General features: G+C 39.7%; 1 protein-coding gene across 1 annotated transcript; it reads right to left on the bottom strand.

Annotated features, from left to right (window-relative positions):
• Positions 1 to 729: 729 nt before the first annotated feature.
• Positions 730 to 3965, bottom strand: LOC120293075 (putative disease resistance RPP13-like protein 2). The gene is made up of 2 exons (XM_039311802.1): positions 1220 to 3965; positions 730 to 954 (listed from the first exon to the last, which is right to left on the bottom strand). Exons 1-2 carry the CDS (start codon positions 3952 to 3954, stop codon positions 909 to 911), a joined length of 2781 nt encoding a protein of 926 aa, XP_039167736.1. The 5' UTR covers positions 3955 to 3965; the 3' UTR covers positions 730 to 908.
• Positions 3966 to 17775: the final 13810 nt, after the last annotated feature.

The following is a 17775-nucleotide window of genomic DNA, read 5'->3' as shown; positions in this document are numbered from 1 at the left end:
TGTTTTTGCTCTAATTTTCCATATACAAAAGAAGAATGTGGGGGTACTTGATGAAATATAAGTTTTTAGGTGTTGATTATACATGGAAGTGACTTTAAAGCAACATCAATGAATGTCGCGTGTCTGGGGGCAGTCCGCCGACAGCATATTACCTTCCTGATTTAAGATGTGGTTGCCTATGGGTTGACTGAGTCCTAAACCAATTAAATTGATTAGATTCAGGTCTTGAACTCATACTTGACGTAACTCGCTAGATAGCCGTTCTATATTTTTGTTTATGACAATGAAGGCGCCGAGGTTGACAAATGTCAAATCTACAAAACTACCCAAACATCATATATTAAGCAAGATACAAGTTAAAGCCGAAAGAAATGTGAAATTGTTCGCACTTGATACTATGGGAAATCGAATTTGTGTCATGCAACTAACTCATGTGCTCGTGTTCTCTCCTTGACCACAAGGTAATATTTTTCACAACTTTTCCTAGTATTTACTAAATAATTCCTAAACTTCTTTACGTTTATGTTGAAGGAAAGAAGAGTTATTGCTCCAATAAAGGATTGCCATATTAAATCATGCATATGAGTCATATTTACATAGCCAGTGTGCAGTTTGATTGGCAGAGGCTGCCTTCAATTTTAGCCATGTGTATTCTTAGGATACTTTAGAAAGTAGAATCAACTGTGAATTGAAATTCATAAATAGCATGCATCTAAAATAGCTTGTTTGTACAAGGAAATTTCACAAAGACTGTGGCCACTATAAAGTTTGGACCGAAAGAAGAATCTTTTGCAAGCTCCGCTCTCTATTGTGGAACTTTTACAAATATCATAATTCAATTTTCGATACTCGATGACATTGGTAAATATAAAGAAAATAAATATGATGACAATGGCTGGAAAAGAGGATCAATCGTGATTCACGTCCATCCCCTCATCATTTATCTTGGGTTGCCTGCATATTTGAAGTAAAAAAAAAAACAAATTTACTTTGGTTTAGAGATTGAAGGAAAAAAAATAGTCATGTAAATATTGAATATGCAACAATTTACGAGCGTTCTCTGTCTGTCATTTTTATCCGGCCTCTTACTTATCAATCCGCCTACACATCTCTGCGGCAAAATTACCTCTAGATAAACTTGATCAAGTTACTAAAAGCGGAGCTTATAAACAAGGAAATTGCGTGGAAGAACAACGCATCAAAGCGATGAAATGTTTACCTGCCCAGAGGAAGAAGAGGTATCAGTTGCTCCTCCTTGATGAATACCTTTCGGGTCAATCCTCCTTTGATGTTCGTCGCCAATTCTTCCTTCACTTTGATCAATCTAATTTGTTTCAGGGATTCAATGCGATCCAATGAGTCGATAGACGTTAGGACTCCACAGTTCTTGATCTCCAGCTGTTCCAAGCAACGAAGAGCGTTTTCGTGTACACAAGCATCTTCCACTCCCTCCAACTTCCACAGCTTGAGGACGCGAAGGCTTGGGAATGAACCTGAGCCACAAATCAATTTTTTACCAGTATAAGAGCCTCCGAGTAAGTTGAGAATTTCCAAGCTCTGGAACCCTCCTAGGACCGGCATCGGGTTATCGTCTAGTCCGGACATGGACAAGGTAAGGATTCTCAAATTCTGAGGAAGGAGCTTCAAGCTGTCTCCCCGCGGCAAGCCCCCGAGCAAGTACAAGTCCAAGAGCGAGACAAGTCCCGTCAAGTCGCTCAAATTGAGATCCGAGGGCTGACCGAAGAGATCCCTGGATCTCAGCTTGAGGGATCGAATCATCGTGAGCTTTGAAATGCGCTCGGTAGCATCCTTCACCACCGGAGAACTACACGTCAGGCCCAATTTCTCGACCCTGGTCATTTCATTGAGCACATCGAGCATGGGACTCTTAGCGGCTTCGATGTATAACCCCCATAAGGTTTGGAGATTGCTCAGGTACTTCGCCGAAGGTTTGCGATGACTGGTGGAATCATCGAAGCGTACCTCGTTCATGTACAGGTGCTGGAGGGACTTCACCGTCCAAATTGAACTCGGCAAATTCCTAACATTGGTGTACTTCAGATCCAACGTCTCAAGGCCGGACATGTTTCCGACTGATTCTGGGATTGAATCAAGGGCTGTCCATCGCAATCCCAGGTACCTCAAGTTCGGCAGTACATTGCCAAGTCTGTCTGGGAGCCGCAGCTTGTAAACTCCCTCCAGATCGAGCACCCTGAGCAGACCACAGTCTCCCTTTGCGATCAACGGCCAGAGCAACTCTTCCATGTCGATCAAGCGTGTCCCTAGCTTCTTCTTGTAGAAGGATACATAGGAACGGAGGTGTTGGAGTCGGATACCACTGTGCTGATGATCCTCTCTCTTATCATCTTCATACTTGGCAGTCCATAATGGGCCGCCCCTGGAAACCTCTGATTTTTCGCTATGATCAGTGCGCTCGGTGTTGGAGTGGATCTGAAGAAGTCCAAGTTGCGTTGCCATCTCGCACAAGAAATCGTATATGAAACTGGGCACTCGGCACGATTTGGGCCTTCCGCCGAGCTTCCTACGCCTCACCACTTGAACCAAGTTTCGACCGGCCAATTCTTCGAAACACTCCTTGGCCGTGAACGGGGATGCTCGGACCCATCCTTCGGCATGCCATAGTCGGAAGAGCCTCCTTATCGGGATCACCGACTCTTTGGGAAAGAGGCACAAGTAAAGCAAACAGGGCTTGAGCAGGGAAGGCAATTTGTGGTAGCTTAAGGACACGATATCACTGAGCGTGGCATTATCAGCAAGCTGATCCACCATAGCAGCAGAAGAATCACTGCTCGCCACCGCAAGTCCTCCGAGCAGCAAAATTCGTGGAGGAGAGCCACTGCACTTGCTCAGAATCCTCGCTTTGAGCCCTGGATCGTCGGCAATTGTTCCGCATTCCCTCAACAAGCACTCTCTCCCGTCTGCATCTAATTCGTTCAATTCGACAGGAGAAGCCAAAGGGTCAATCAGTGATGGGATTTCAGGAATTCTAGTAGTGATGATGACTCTGCTTCCTCTCCTTGAGTCTCCGAGGAGGATCATGAACTTGTCCATGTCCTCGACCTTACGCAAATTGTCAAACACGACAAGATACTTTAATTCTACCAAGGACTCATGAATGATCTCTTTGATGTTTTCTTCTCCTTTGTGCTCTAGATCCTTCAGTTCTTGCACAGCTAGTTGCTTCATTATTTCCACCAAGAGATCTTTCATGGTGAATTCTTCGGGAACATGAACCCAGATGCGACACTGGAAGCTATGACCTATCTCAAGTCTATTGAAAACACTCCTCACAAGAGCCGTCTTGCCGATGGCTTCTTCTCCCACCACTGAAATGACGCGAAGACTTAATGCATCGGGGTTGCCATCTTCCCCGATCAACTGAGCGAGGAGCTTGGTCACTTCATCTTCACGTCCCACAATGTCTGACTCGACCTTCCCATCCCACCGTACACTTCCTCGATGCGCATTCCACAATGCAGCAGTTTTATCAAGATTAAGCGGATCTTGAGACAGATCTTGCATTTGGGACAGGTGAGTGGACAAATCCTCGACAATGGTGACAAAATCGAGGGCCATCTTTATGGTGGCGTGTATGCATATCCTGGGCAACATGAAGTGGACTAATGTGCGAATTTTTGCGAGGGGGCCCTTGCCAGACTTCAAGTGTCGCGATGCTTCCAGAAGTAACTTATCAGCCATGTCCACAGCATGTCGAGCTTGATCCAGGAGGCAAGGTCTGCAGTCACAGCTTTGCTGGCCATCATTGGTGCTGGATTCCAGTAATTTCGAGGTGTTTAAGATGTTCTGGAGATCATTAACAGCCTTTTCAATTCGAGCGTGTTTTCCAGGAGAGAGAAATTTTTCCACAGAGAGCACGGGTAGCGAACTGCAGATCACAAGTGAAATGGCCACATCGGAAGCAGCCATAGCCATCGAATGCCAGTGGAACTTGCACTCAACTTAGCCTTCTCTGTTATGCAAAGGAATACGATTTGTAAGAGATACAGAGAAGAAAAGAAGAGGAAGAGGAGGAAGATCACAACCACGCATGGAGACTTGGTTAGAGCTTTGAAAACTAAAATCGACAATCTATAGTCTCCAAAGGATCGCATTTTTTATAACGTGAACTTTTACTAACTGCAAGGGTAACAATCGCTTGGCATAATAACGTCAACTTTAAAAATGCTCAATCATATGTGCGGAGGAATTTCAAATAAGGGTCCGAAGTGGAGCCGTTTTCTCAAAATAAAAAGTTTAAAGTGGACCTTGTTTTAAATAACAGTATGCAATGACCAATTTAGTTTCATATAAGAGCCTAAACATTTTAGAAAGATGAAAGCTTGTGATTCGAATCAAAATGGCATGAAGCGGGAACCATTACTGTAGGAATTTCAAGTTTGATAAATCTGATAATGTTATCGATTTTGGGCCACGTTTGATCCCAAGCTTCAACAAACTCGAGGGAAGGTCTGGGAGCTGTTCAACTTTATAACATGGTCCCAAAATCGAGCTCAAACGGGGCAGGCATTCATGGAAGAAAAGCCATTCAAATCCTCAGGAACACCGTCTGTTAATAACCTTATTGATTTACGGCAAAAAAAAATCTCAAAGCTTCTTCATAGAACTTATGTCCATCTCCCTCATCAAACGATTCATACCTAGCACTGCGGTGGCCCACCAGCGGTGTGGACATGCAGCTGCAGATTGTCGCCGAAGACGTGGCTAGGATCATGAAGGAATTCGTCGGCAGGCTAATGAAGAGGGAGGTGATGCAGAGAAGGACGAGAGGAGGCCGAGGGGGTGAGGAAGATGATGAAAAAAAAAAAAAAAAAAAAAAATGTCCTTTAACAAAAATGCCCTTGACTTGACTGTGAATAAGATTTACCGCTGGTAAGGTCAACTAATAGTTTATCAAATAATCCACACGTCTTTACTAAAAACAGCAATCGCAAGACTTTCTCTTTTAATTGTTCAGGGCCAAACTGGAAAGAAAGGGAATAAAGAAAAAAAAAAGGGGGGAGGGAAAGAGAAACGTACGGACCACGTTACCGATTAGGAAATTTTCCTGATTTGGAGTGATCCTAAAAGTCTTGAAAATATGCATTACTTCACATTTTCAGTGGAATTACGAAATAAATCTGAAAATTGGATTGAATGATATCTCACCTAATTTGAAGATATTGTTTCCGAATTTGAACGAGGGACGGCTCTCACACGGTGCTGGACGGTGTTGTCTTGGCTCGGCAAGGTTGGTGCACCTCACTGTGACTCGCCAGTGGTCGTCGAGGTGGAACGGTCAGCCTTGATCAGCCTCTGCTGCTGGTTGTGGCTCGGCAAACGTGCAAAACAGAGAGAAGAAGGAATGCCCACGCCCGTCGTTGAAGATTGTTGATGTCAGCTCGCGGTGCAGCAAGGCAGATATGGCGGGGACCGCGTGTGTACAGGATTTTCGGTGGCTGTGAAGTAGCAGGATTGTTGAGGTGAAGATCTGCCGCTGTGCCGCGGGGAAGAAGAGCCGCAGGCTGAGCGTGTGTACAGGACTCGTCGAGGCTGCGGGGCGGAGAAACGCTCGCTCCGGAGGGAAAAGAACGTCTCTTTATGTATGTTGTTACGTTGCCCTCTTCCTCTCTCCCCACTCTGGTCTTTTGCCCTTTCGTCTCTGCGTATCCGGGACGCATGGCAGCGGTGGAGGCGTGTCCTTATGACCTGCAAGGAAAAGATAAAAGAAGTTTTTCTCTCCCTTGCTTTTTCTGATGTGAACGGACCTCCTCTCCATTGTCTCTTCCGGCCGTTTTAGGGTGCAAATCTTAACCATTTTCGTCCCAAAAACAATTTCTAACTAGAGATATACGTTTAATAATGATACAAACTTTTTGTTCCCATAACATAAATTGATTTGATAAGCCTTAGAATTTCTGGGCAGTGGCCAATAGAGGGCAGCGTAGGGCCGGTCATGGATGGGAGGGCAAGTAATGAGAATAATTTTTATTTCTATTTTTATTGCAAAAATATTTAAAAAAAAAAAAACTTCTACTTTTCATTTATATTCCAAATTTATTTTTGAACTAAAAATTTGTATCGAAAATAGATGAAATTGCATCAAATTTTTATTCCAAACCATTTCTAAAAAACAAAATGATCACCATCCGTGCCCTTTGTGGCCGGATGCCTCTCACCCTCAATGTGGTCGTGTATCTCAATTGTGTGGCCCCTCCTCTCAATTGTGAAGAATAAGAGTCTTTTTATAGTGGCAATTAGGTTTCCCTAATCCAATTACGAGCCCGAGTCTTTTTTTATTCTTATGTGTTTATTCTCAAACACATTAAAATACTGGGCTCTATGTTCAAAGACTTTTAATTTTGTAGGATAAACCCGACAAAATTAAATATCATAACCATCCATCATCGGTTTCGGTTAAATGCAATTAATTGAAACATGCTCCTAAGGACTATACGTAATTTCATCATTATTTTTGCTAGAGGCTAGGTTTAATCCATAATTTTTCATTTAATGAATTACGAAATGGAATGTTAAAATTTATGTGTCAATACCCTGTCGTTGCCCCCGACTGCTACAACCAGTCTCCCTTGCGCATTGCGGTTGCCCTGACATGGTTGCATGGCGTGTTTCCTTGTCGATCTTCCATTTCGTCAATTTGATCCAACTTCTCTCTCTTTAATGCCGTCATAGCGGAAAGCCTACAATGGAGGTGATGGCAGAGACAACGAACAAGATGGAGGCAGAGGAGCTAGGACGTGAGTCAGGACGGGGAGGGAGGGAGAGAGAGAGAGAGCAAAGCCATGCGAGATTACACGGGAGAGAGAGATCGTGAAGGGAGAGGGGAGGGCTTGCAAGTTTTTCACGGGCGAGCTCGCGAGCAACAGCATCGCTTGCTGAATGGGCTAGCATAACGGTTACACCCAATATTTTCTTGGAACAAGGAGGCATAGTCATGGTGTTGGTAATTTGTTTATAAAATAAAATAATATCAAAAGGATGTGAATTCACACGTGAATGGGATTTGACACTAATCAACAATAATTATGTTTTATTTATTAAAATTTAAATTAATAATTATAAAACAACTATTGTGTTCTATTGAAATAGAGTGACTGTTCATAATAGAGTGACGATTATTTTTAAATTATTTAATTTCAAATTTATTAATTTTGCCTAACGGTTATAGGCACTCTTACAACCTTTGGAAGGGTGTATTTGTTCAAAACTAACTTATTCATCTTTGAAAGATTGTATCCATTTAAATATATTTATTCAACATTTGTATTCAATTCTTTGTAGAACTTTCAAGTCTTTTCATAATCTTCTTCTTCCATTTTCGTTTTCTTTTGAAAGAATATACATCCATTTTTTTCAATTGTTTCCCATGAGAGAACTTGGATAAATACTAGAATTGATATTTTGTATTCTCATTTGAAACTTTGTTGTATACCGGAGGATATTTGCTTATGACCATTGGCAATGTTTTTTTTTGGTAAAATGACCATTAGCAATGTTGTGGGATAAATAAATCTTTAAAAAAAATGATATCACACTTCAAAGTCCGATTTGATTGCTCTATCAATTCAAAATCATATTTTTCCCAACAATTTTATAAAATTTATTTTGCAACAATGGAGTCAAGTGGATCAAAGTTATGAACCAAGGAAGAGAAGCTTCTTCATAAGGTTCGTTCAATGATCTTACTTTTTTAAGGTTTTGCTATGGATAAATGTATGTCTTCATCTCTCTTATTGTGAAAAATCATGAAAATAAAAAATCCTTGGCTTTGAATTTCCACATTTAAGAATATATTATCTACTTACAGTTGGGATTAAAGCAAGGTTTATGATCTCATGATTTTATTATTATTATTATTATTATTATTATTGAAAATTATGGTTTATGGATGAAGATTCATCCAACAACGTTAGTCCTTCTCTTGTTATTTACTATTGTCGAATTGTTTTAAAGGGGTTTTTGTTGGAGGAAATTTGAATGATGAAAGGCCTAGCAAAAAATGGAGAAAATTGGCGAATGGGCGTGAAGGGGATAAAGCGCGTGGAATCCACACATGTGTTGGATAGTCGAGGCTCGTGGAATCCATGCGCTAGGGGTGTGCAAAAGAACCGGGACCTATCTGGACTGCCTGGAACAGGTGGTTCTTAAGAGAACCACTCCGGTTCTTGGTTCCATGAGCGGATCTGCCCACCTGCCTACTTGGACCGAATCGATTATATTATAATAATATATTAATTTTTAATATTTAAAAAAAATCAAAATTAGCAAATCTAAAATTTAGGGCTCTAATCACCATCTTGTCTCAATTTACTACTTTTTTACTCCATCTCGTCTCTCTTAGTTCAAAATCTCCCCGAGTTCCCTCTTCCTCTCCAATTCACCTCCGGATCTACTCATCTCCTTTCGAGTCTTAGTCCGAACTCGGCGAAATAGTGAGTTGATTCTCTTTCCCCCGAACTTGAACTCTCTCTCCACGTCATTGCCACCTCCGCATTCACCGTCACTATCATCCTCTTTGTTGTTGAGCTCGTCTCGCTTCTACCTCCCTTCTTCCTCCTCCCCCTCCTCCAGCCTCCCCCCATCGTCCTCATTTTCGGGGACAGGGGCAAACTCTGTGTCTAAGAATGACTCATCATCCCCGTTGTCCTCCTCATTGTTGGTCTTGAGGGAGGAGCGGGAGACGGCAGAGGCGGTGGTGAAGATGGTGGTGGTGGTTGGGACAGAAGCAGCGAGAGGGTTGCGATTGCCGCCGCCGCAGCGCTAGTACTTGAGGAAAATAAAGCTACCATGGTCGGGAGAGCCAGAATAAGTAGATGTGAGGGGGGCGAAAAGGGGAAGGCGCAGAGGTTGAACTGGTTCTATGGATCCACCCGGTAACCGAACCGAACCAGCGGTCCAGTTCCCAAGTGGATCCATGCAACTATCGGGCTGTTCTCGGTTCCAATTTTTAGGAACCGGTTCTTAGCAAGTGGTTCCCGATTCTAGGTCGGGAACCGCCCACCCGGACCATGCACACCCTTACCACGCGCCACGCGCCGCACGCCCAAACACACACTAGGGCCCTTGACGCATGGGAACCACATGCTCGCAGATTTGCAGCATACCTTGCACGCACCCGCGCGGTAGTAAAGGCGCATGCCATTCATTAGCCTATTGCCCTTCATTTTTAAATTTCTGCCCCTCCTCACATCATTACGGTCCTGCCCCTGTACCATTATTTACGATTTTGCCATGGATGATTAATTTATCATTTTGCCCATGGATGTTAAATTTATGGTTCTGCCCATTTAAAATTATGCTTTTACAGTTTTACCCTTTCGCATTAATTTATGGTTTTGCCCTTGCGTGCAATTTGGTAAAGTGGATACTATCTTGGGTATTAAAGTTAAAAACATAGTGGGGGCTATTCTTTGAGCCAAAGTGATTACATGGAAAAGATATTGAATAAATTTAAATATCTTGGTTCCAAGGAAATGAGTACTTCATTTGATTATTGGTAGAGGGTCTTTAATGTGAGTGTCTGTATGAACCGATATGCTTATTCCACGTGTAAGTTGAGTATATATTTTTGTAATCCAAGTATAGAACATTGGAAAACTATTACTCCAAATTTTTGTTGTTATAGAGAAGTAAAAAATTTGGGATTGTTCTATAATAATTATCCGGCTATATTAGAAGGATACACCGACATTAGTTGGATTACTGACGTGGGTGATAAACAATCTAGTACTGAAGTACTTTTACATTTGATGGTTGTGTTGTTTCTTGGACGAGCAAGAAACAAATATATATATATATATATATATATATATATATATATATATATATATATATATATATATAACTCACTCAACTATGAAATTTGAATCATTGCTTAGTAGCAATGATTAAAAGAGGCTAAATGGATTTGGAATTTGTTGTTGAATATCAAACTATGACAGAATCCTATGCTTCCTACTTCTATCCATTGTGATAATCAAGCCACTTTGGCAAGAGCTTATAGTACCACTTATAATAGTAAGTTTAGACATATTAATCTAAGACATAAGTATATGAGACAATTGATTAAAGATGATACCACAACAATTGTCTATGCGAGGTCAAGCAAGAATTCGGCCGATCCTTTTATAAAAGCTTTAGCAAGGGATGTGGTAAGATGAACTCACAAGAAATGAGGCTAAAACCATTTATTTAAAATCACTAGTAATGGTAATCTGACATTTTTCTGGCATATCACTAGTTACAAGGTCTAATGAGTAAGAACAAGTTACCGAATGTGATTGTTTGATACTGACATAGCCCTTATATAAGAAGCCAATATTGTATGTTACGTTTTGTGGCTTGAATTGAATTTTTAATGAAGTATAATACAAAGTTGTAAAGTGTTAATAGTATTAGAAACACATAATAGATACTTCACCTATTGAGCTTAGAAATGGTGCCGCTTTTTATGAAAGTTAGGATTGTTTTCAAGAGAGCTCATGAAATCGGATTAAACACAATGCCATAATAGTGCGAAGTAATATAGAACTTGTTACTGAAACAAGAGATTAGTATATATGTAGTATGTCCGATTCTATTATTTAAAAGTACAAATTTAAAACCGAGCTACTAGTCACTTTAATAGAGTTTTTAGATTCTTGCACTAAGTAAAGATTTAACCAGAAAGAGACATTTCTGTATGTATATTAATCTCACATAAATTTTAGTTTTATATTTTTAATCTTTTATTTTGTATTTTGTTCTACAAACAAAGTGAGTGATTGTTGGTAGCTTTTTTGTAAAACAAACTAAGAGGTGTCTTGTCCCACATCGAAAGGATGTGAGTGTGCATGTGGACGAGATTTGACACTAATCAACGATCATTAGTTTTTATTTATTAAAATTTGAATTAATGAGTATAAAATAACTATTGTGTTCTATTGAAATAGTTTTTATGTTCATAATAGAGTGACGGTTATGTTTTAATTATTTAATTTCGAATTTATTATTTTTGGCTAATGGTTATTGGGCACTCTTACAACCTTTGGAAGGTTGTGTTTATTTGGAAATAACTGCTTTATCTTTGAAAGGTTGTATCCGTTCAAAAATATATATTCAACATTTGTGTTCAATTCTTTGCAAAACTTTCAAGTCTTTTTCATAATCTTCTTCTCCCTTTTTTGTTTTCTTTAAAATAATATACAACCATTGTTTCAAATTATTTATCTTGAGAGACCCCGGAGAAATACTATAATTGATATATATTATTTATCTAATATTCTTATTTGAGACTTTGTTATATCTTGGAGCATATTTGTTAGTGACTATTAGTAACGTCGTAGGGTAAATAAATCCTTAAGGAAAGTGAATCATGCTTCAAAGTTCGGCTTAATTGCTTAATTGATTCAAAATCATATATTTCCCAACGCATGGGTGGTTGAGTGACATGGATAAAAAGGAAAAAGGAAAAAGGAAAAACGAAGTGGAGTAGAGCTCTAATCTTTTTGACCGTTTGACCAGAGGAATCATGACGATGGAGGTAGAGTTTGTTCTTCTCATAATTAAAGAAAGAAAAACAAAAGAAAAGCTTAGGCGCTGAGTGTTGAGTCGGGAATGAGGGAAAGCAAGGCTATGCGAGATTACAAGGGAGAGAGAGACTGTGAAGAGAGAGGGGGAAGCTTCTAGATTTTTTGATAGGGGAGCCCACGAGCAAAATGTATCGTCTGCTGAATGGGCTGGTGTAACGATCACACCCAATATTTTCTCGGAGCAAGGAAGCATGAGTGCATGGGCGGTTGAGTGAAACGGAGAAAAAGCATGTAGCAGAGCTCTAATCTTTTTGACTTTTTGACTTGAGTAATCATGAAGATGGGGGAGAGTTGTTCTTCTCATAATTGAAAAAACAAAAAAGAAAAAAAGAAAAAGAGGAGAAACAAAAGAAAAAGACAGAGGTGTGGACTCCATTAGGATTTTGCTTGTTCTGGTTGTGGATTGATGAGAAAAATCTGATTTTGTATTTTTTTTTTTATGGTCCTGGAATTCAAAAGGAAATCTTGATGGGCCTTTTTGATTTCTTTCTTCGTTGGATGGTGACGAAATCTCTTGCGAGGCTTTGATGAGTTCTTAAATATTTAAGTTTAATTGATAAACTCGTATGAATTGAAACTGTTTTGTGATGATTTATACTGATTATAAGGTTAATGCATCGTGTCTAGATTAGAAAAACCTCCATTGATTTCGAAGTGGAGATTCAAACTCGGAGCGTACACTGCATGTTCCATAAAATTTCTTTTGAGGTGTATTTGTGTAATAATATCTTCTATTGTTATTTCTGAAGATTAATCAATGAAACTTACGTGCTGATTCGTAGTCATTGAGCCACGATTTCTCTGAATCATTTAGCAGTCACCGAATTCCTCTTTGTCTAGTCTGTTTTGTTTGTATGGCGTAGGGTTGAATATGGGTATATTACCGAGAATCCCAAGTGTCGCTTGATGATCTGCGATATTTTGAGGTGCAGGTGTCGGTTTTAGATGAAAAAAATAAAAAAAAAACAAAAAAAAACTGCTTTCAATTGGTGATAACGTTCAATATTCTCGATGCACCGCAACCGTTTGTTGAAATGTTCCTCAAACATAGCTGCAAGATAGTTCATATTTTTACATGATCTAAGGACATTTCAGTATAGAATAATCATGTTGCTAATACATAGATTTGATCCCATTTTACTTTGTCATGGTTGAAATCGAAATCTAAACATTTTTTTCTTCTCTTCTTGATCGATTGTTGCCGTGTCTGCTGCATTGGGTTTCTGTTTGGTGATTGCACATGAGAAATGGTGCAGAATCAAGCCTATTTTTAAAACGTCCATAAATCTAGGTGTGTCGTTCATCTATATCCCTGATTTGTGGCCATGAATGGCCAACGGCTAGTGATGAAATGGAGGAGTTGTTCAATAAATGGTGATGGCTGAAGTTGATGGCTGACGACAGTGCTATGGTGACTGGCGGTGGTCGAAAGTGATGGCAAGCGGTGAAGGTCGGAAGTGGTGAATAGCGAAGTTCATATGTTCATGGCTTGAAGCTCTGATAGGTTGATTTTAAAACTGGAAATTCGTGAAGTTGATAAGCATAGGTGGGTGAATTCTCAGTTCTTCAAAAGAAGACGAAAGAATTATAAAAAAAGTCCCAATAATTAATGCGGTTTTGTGTCCCTAGCCCAGACGGTAAGATTAGACAGCTCATATTTGGATGGGGTCCTTGCGCCCCAACCGAGGGGAAAATTATCAAAAAAGTCATAAACGTATTACAATTGTGTTGATTGAGTCATAATATTATTTTTTAGCCAATTGAGTCCTAAACCTTTTGTTATTGTGCCAATTTAGTCATTTTGGCCAAATTTGGTCGGCCGATACCGATGTGGATGTCGGCCAGCGCCAGCAATAATATTTTCATATTATATTATTATTTTTGAATTTTTTTATTAATTTATTTAATCTTTTCCTTTTTTTCCTTATTTTTTTTCACTCTTTTTGTTTTTTTTGCTCTCCTCCCTCCTTCTTTCAACGACTGGCCAAAGGGGAGGGTCGATCATTGGACTAAGGTGGCTAGCCAAGCCTGACTAGGGTGAGATCGCCTTGCTATCGTCAAGCAAGGGTCGTCTAGCCATCGGTGAGGCAAGTCCTCACTGGTTCGGGCAAGGGCAAGCCTCGCTAGTGGATCAACAAGCTCACTCTCACCTAGATCCGACGAGAGCTCGCCCTATCGCCGCTAGGGGAGGGCTGCCCAACCATTGATGAGGTGAGCTCAAACTCGCTCAGTAACGGTGGGGCGAGCCCTCGCCAAATCTAAGCGGGGCGGGCTCGCCAATCCCTCACCAAAGTGGATCCGACGAAGGGGCCTCGCCCTTGCTCGATTTGGTGACGGCTTGCCTCACCGGTGGTTGGGCAACCCTAGCTCGGCAACGTTGAGGCGAGCTCGCCCCAATCAAGCCTAGCCAGCCCTCCTCTAGCTAGTCATCGAAGATGGAGGGAGGAGAGCAAAAAAAAAAAAAAAAAAAGGAAAAAGAGAAAGGCTTAAAAAATTAATAAAAATTTGAAAAAAAATAATATAATATTAAATTATTATCGCCAACGCCAGCCAATGTCCACGTAAGCATCGACTGATCAAATTTGGCTGGAATGACTGAATTGGCACAATTATAAAATGTTTAGGATTCTATTGACAAAAAAATAAGTTTAGGACTGAATTTGTATAATTGCAATACGTTTAGGATTTTTTTGGTAATTTTCCCACACGTCCAAGTCCTCTCATCTCCAAATATATATATATATATATATATATATATATAAATTAGAAAATAGAAAAAATCCGAAAAAAAGGAAAATTTATTAGAAAAATATGCCTTGATTAGGTTGTTAGACCTTAGTATTGGAATTCGTGCAGATTCATTTAGATAGTTAAGAAAATTCATGGTTTTCCTTAGTTTAGTTTTAGAAAGATTGAATGCAAATTTGATTGTTTCTCATGGGGAGTGTTGTCCTAGGGCTTAATAATGAGGCCGTGTTATATATTGTGTCGAACTTGTTTAGCGTTACTTTACTGCGTTTTTTTTTTTTTTTTTTTCGTTTTTTACTCTGCCTTTTACTATCGCTTTTGATGTGTTTGTTTTCATTCTTCTATGTCATTTCTTTAATTACATTCTTTATGTTTGTTTAGCCTAGTTGGATGGTCAGGCTACACACCAAGATCATAATAAATATTGCTTGGACACTTAGTGGATGGGAACCTTCGGACTCATAACTTGTTGAGAAGACTATCTTGACCCCTTTGTCAACAAACAATCAAGTTTAGGAAACCAAAATGGCACTAATGAGATAAATACTATATTCATGTCCTCGACTTTAGATCTTTGGTTACGTAGGAAGTGAGGTATAGTCGCATACCTCATTTGGTCCCTAAGCAACCCTCATAGGCTAGTGGCAACTCCTCATATAGAATCCTGATTAATTGATACTAAAATCTCGACATCATGAGAGTTAAGGATTTGGGAGAACTCGCACCGAACAAGGGCCATTGGTCTCAACTTGACATTACCTTTAAACTTGTCATTTTCCTCAAAGACTGCGTCGCAAAAAATAGGTCGCGAGATGATTTCCTTGTTTTAGTTGAACGTTGAAGCTATATTTTAGGATCACAATAAACACAAAAATTGCATGTGACATCTAAATGACAATCAATCAAGTTAGGGTACTGAAAGAGCACTAGTTTGAACTAGTGTAATTGAGTCTTCGACCAAAATTCTAGTTGTGTAGAAAGTGAGATATGCTCATGTATCTCATTTGGCTCCTAGCAGACCTTAATATAGTAGTGGCAACTCCTTCTTATGATAGAGTTTTCATAGGTTGATCAATCTAAACAAATTTTCCAACCTCACGCGAGGTAAGGGTTGGGAAGAATCCATGTCGATTGATGACCATTGGCTGCCAACTAGACATTAAGTCTAAATCCATCTTCACCAGACCCCGCTTAGGGAGAGTTGCGATAGTTACTAGCTCTTATACAAAACTATTAGCCATTTTCAAAATTACCAAATGCTCCAATAAGTTACTGATATTTATTTGTAGAATTTAATGTATCAATTCTAACACATGAAAATGTCAGTTGTTATTTCGGTTAGTTATCAATATTCGTTTGATTGTTTCAAAACCGTCGGCTTTGTCAATGGTTTACTGACATTTATGACAACTTACCAACTGGTGCTATATAAAATTATCAATGGTACCAATCGTTTCAATATTATTAAGGGTGGAAGGAACCAAAGGAGTGGCCAGTTAAAAAAGGCCCACAAGAAGAGAAAAGAAGAGGGAGACGACCTCCTCTCCTCGCCATAACGTTAGTTAGAAAAGCGATGGATGCGGTTCATGAATGATAATAAACTTGTAATTTAACTCTATGAATTATTTGCTTTATCAGGAAAAAGAAACATTAATAAACTTCTTACTTTCGTAATTATTTAATTTAGAGATGAGAAATTTGTAGCAAACTTGGATCTTTCAAACAAATATTCCATTCACATTTGTTGTAAAATTGTAGAAGTTCTGGGTCGAATGAGATCTCGGAAAGAATTGCTTCTTGTTGCTTGCTAAATCCATCCATGGGATCGATGATGGGGGGAAATGGATTGATGGGAAGATAAATGGTAATTATACTCACTCTTCAATTATGAATACAGAACAAGGATAATTCCTTGTTCGGGAGGAAGAACTGGTAGTAGACATAAAACCATCCATTCTGGTTCTATATTTGTTCGAAGAAAATGCTTAACCAATTCCATGCGTCTAACCAAAAAATCCTGTCTTCTTCCAATTTTGCGATCTTCCCATTCATTACCCGTGGGTCTTTCTTCTCCTAATTCCTTCCATTCTACCAATGAACCATCTATTGGAGGCGTATATGATACCTGGGCTCCGGGAGGGGGAGATGTAAGAAAAATTACCAACTTGACCCTTAGCCCAAGTGTTATATTTGGTTATTTACTAAAATCTCCTTTTGGAGGAGAAGGATGGATTGTTAGTGTGGACGATTTGGAAGATATAATTGGAGGGCATGTATGGTTAGGTTCCATTTGTATACTTGGCGGAATCTGGCATATCTTAACCAAACCTTTTTGCATGGGCTCGTCGAGCACTTGTATGGTCTGGGGAGGCTTACTTGTCTTATAGTTTAGCTGCTTTATCTGTTTTTGGTTTCATTGCTTGTTGCTTTGTCTGGTTCAATAATACCGCTTATCCTAGTGAATTTTACGGGCCTACTGGGCTAGAAGCTTCTCAAGCTCATGCATTTACTTTTCTAGTTAGAGACCAATGTCTTGGGGCTAACGTAGGATCCGCTCAAGGACCTATTGGTTTAGGTAAATACCTAATGCCTTCCCCGACTAGAGAAGTAATTTTTGGAGGGGAAACTATGCGTTTTTGGGATCTGTGTGCTCCTTGGTTAGAACCTCTAAGGGGTCCAAATGGATTGGACTTGAGTAGGCTGAAAAAACATATACAGCCTTGGCAAGAACGTCGTTCTGCAGAATAAATGACTCATGCTCCTTTAGGTTCTTTAAATTCTGTGGGTGGTGTCGCTACCGAGATCAATGCAGTCAATTATGTCTCTCCTAGAAGTTGGTTAGCTACCTCTCATTTTGTTCTAGGATTCTTTCTATTCGTAGGTCATTTATGGCACGCGGAAGGGCTCCTGCAGTTGCAATAGGATTTGAAAAGGGAATTGATCATGATTTTGAACCTGTTCTTTCCATGACCCCCCTCAATTGAAACAGGAGTCCAATGTTTGAAGTCAGAATCAATTTGATTCCACTACCCTACATATTGGTAGGATGGGGTCATACTTCAAATAAAAAGTATTCCTTTTCCTTTCTTTTTATTTCTATCTAATTTTTTCTGGCTCGGCTATACCACTTAGCTGAGCCATTTCCTTTTATGATACTAAAAAGCCGGGCAACTCAAATAAGGTAAGGAAAGAAATATTTTCACCTAGCAAAAGAAAAGGAGAGAGAGGGATTCGAACCTTTGATAGTTTTTTGTTACGAACTATACCGGTTTTCAAGACCGGAGCCATCAACCACTCAGCCATCTCTCCGAAAGACAATTTCTATTATATTTTTATTCCACCGATCGAACATGGCCATATGAGTTGATACCATCACTATCTAGAGAAAGGTGTTAGGTTTGAATCTATCTATATATAC

The sequence above is a fragment of the Eucalyptus grandis genome, chromosome 5, assembly GCF_016545825.1.
Source record: "Eucalyptus grandis isolate ANBG69807.140 chromosome 5, ASM1654582v1, whole genome shotgun sequence".
NCBI classification, from domain to species: Eukaryota; Viridiplantae; Streptophyta; class Magnoliopsida; order Myrtales; family Myrtaceae; genus Eucalyptus; species Eucalyptus grandis.
The sequence above is the reverse complement of the archived record's forward strand: the minus strand, read 5'-3'. Positions and strand labels throughout refer to the sequence as shown.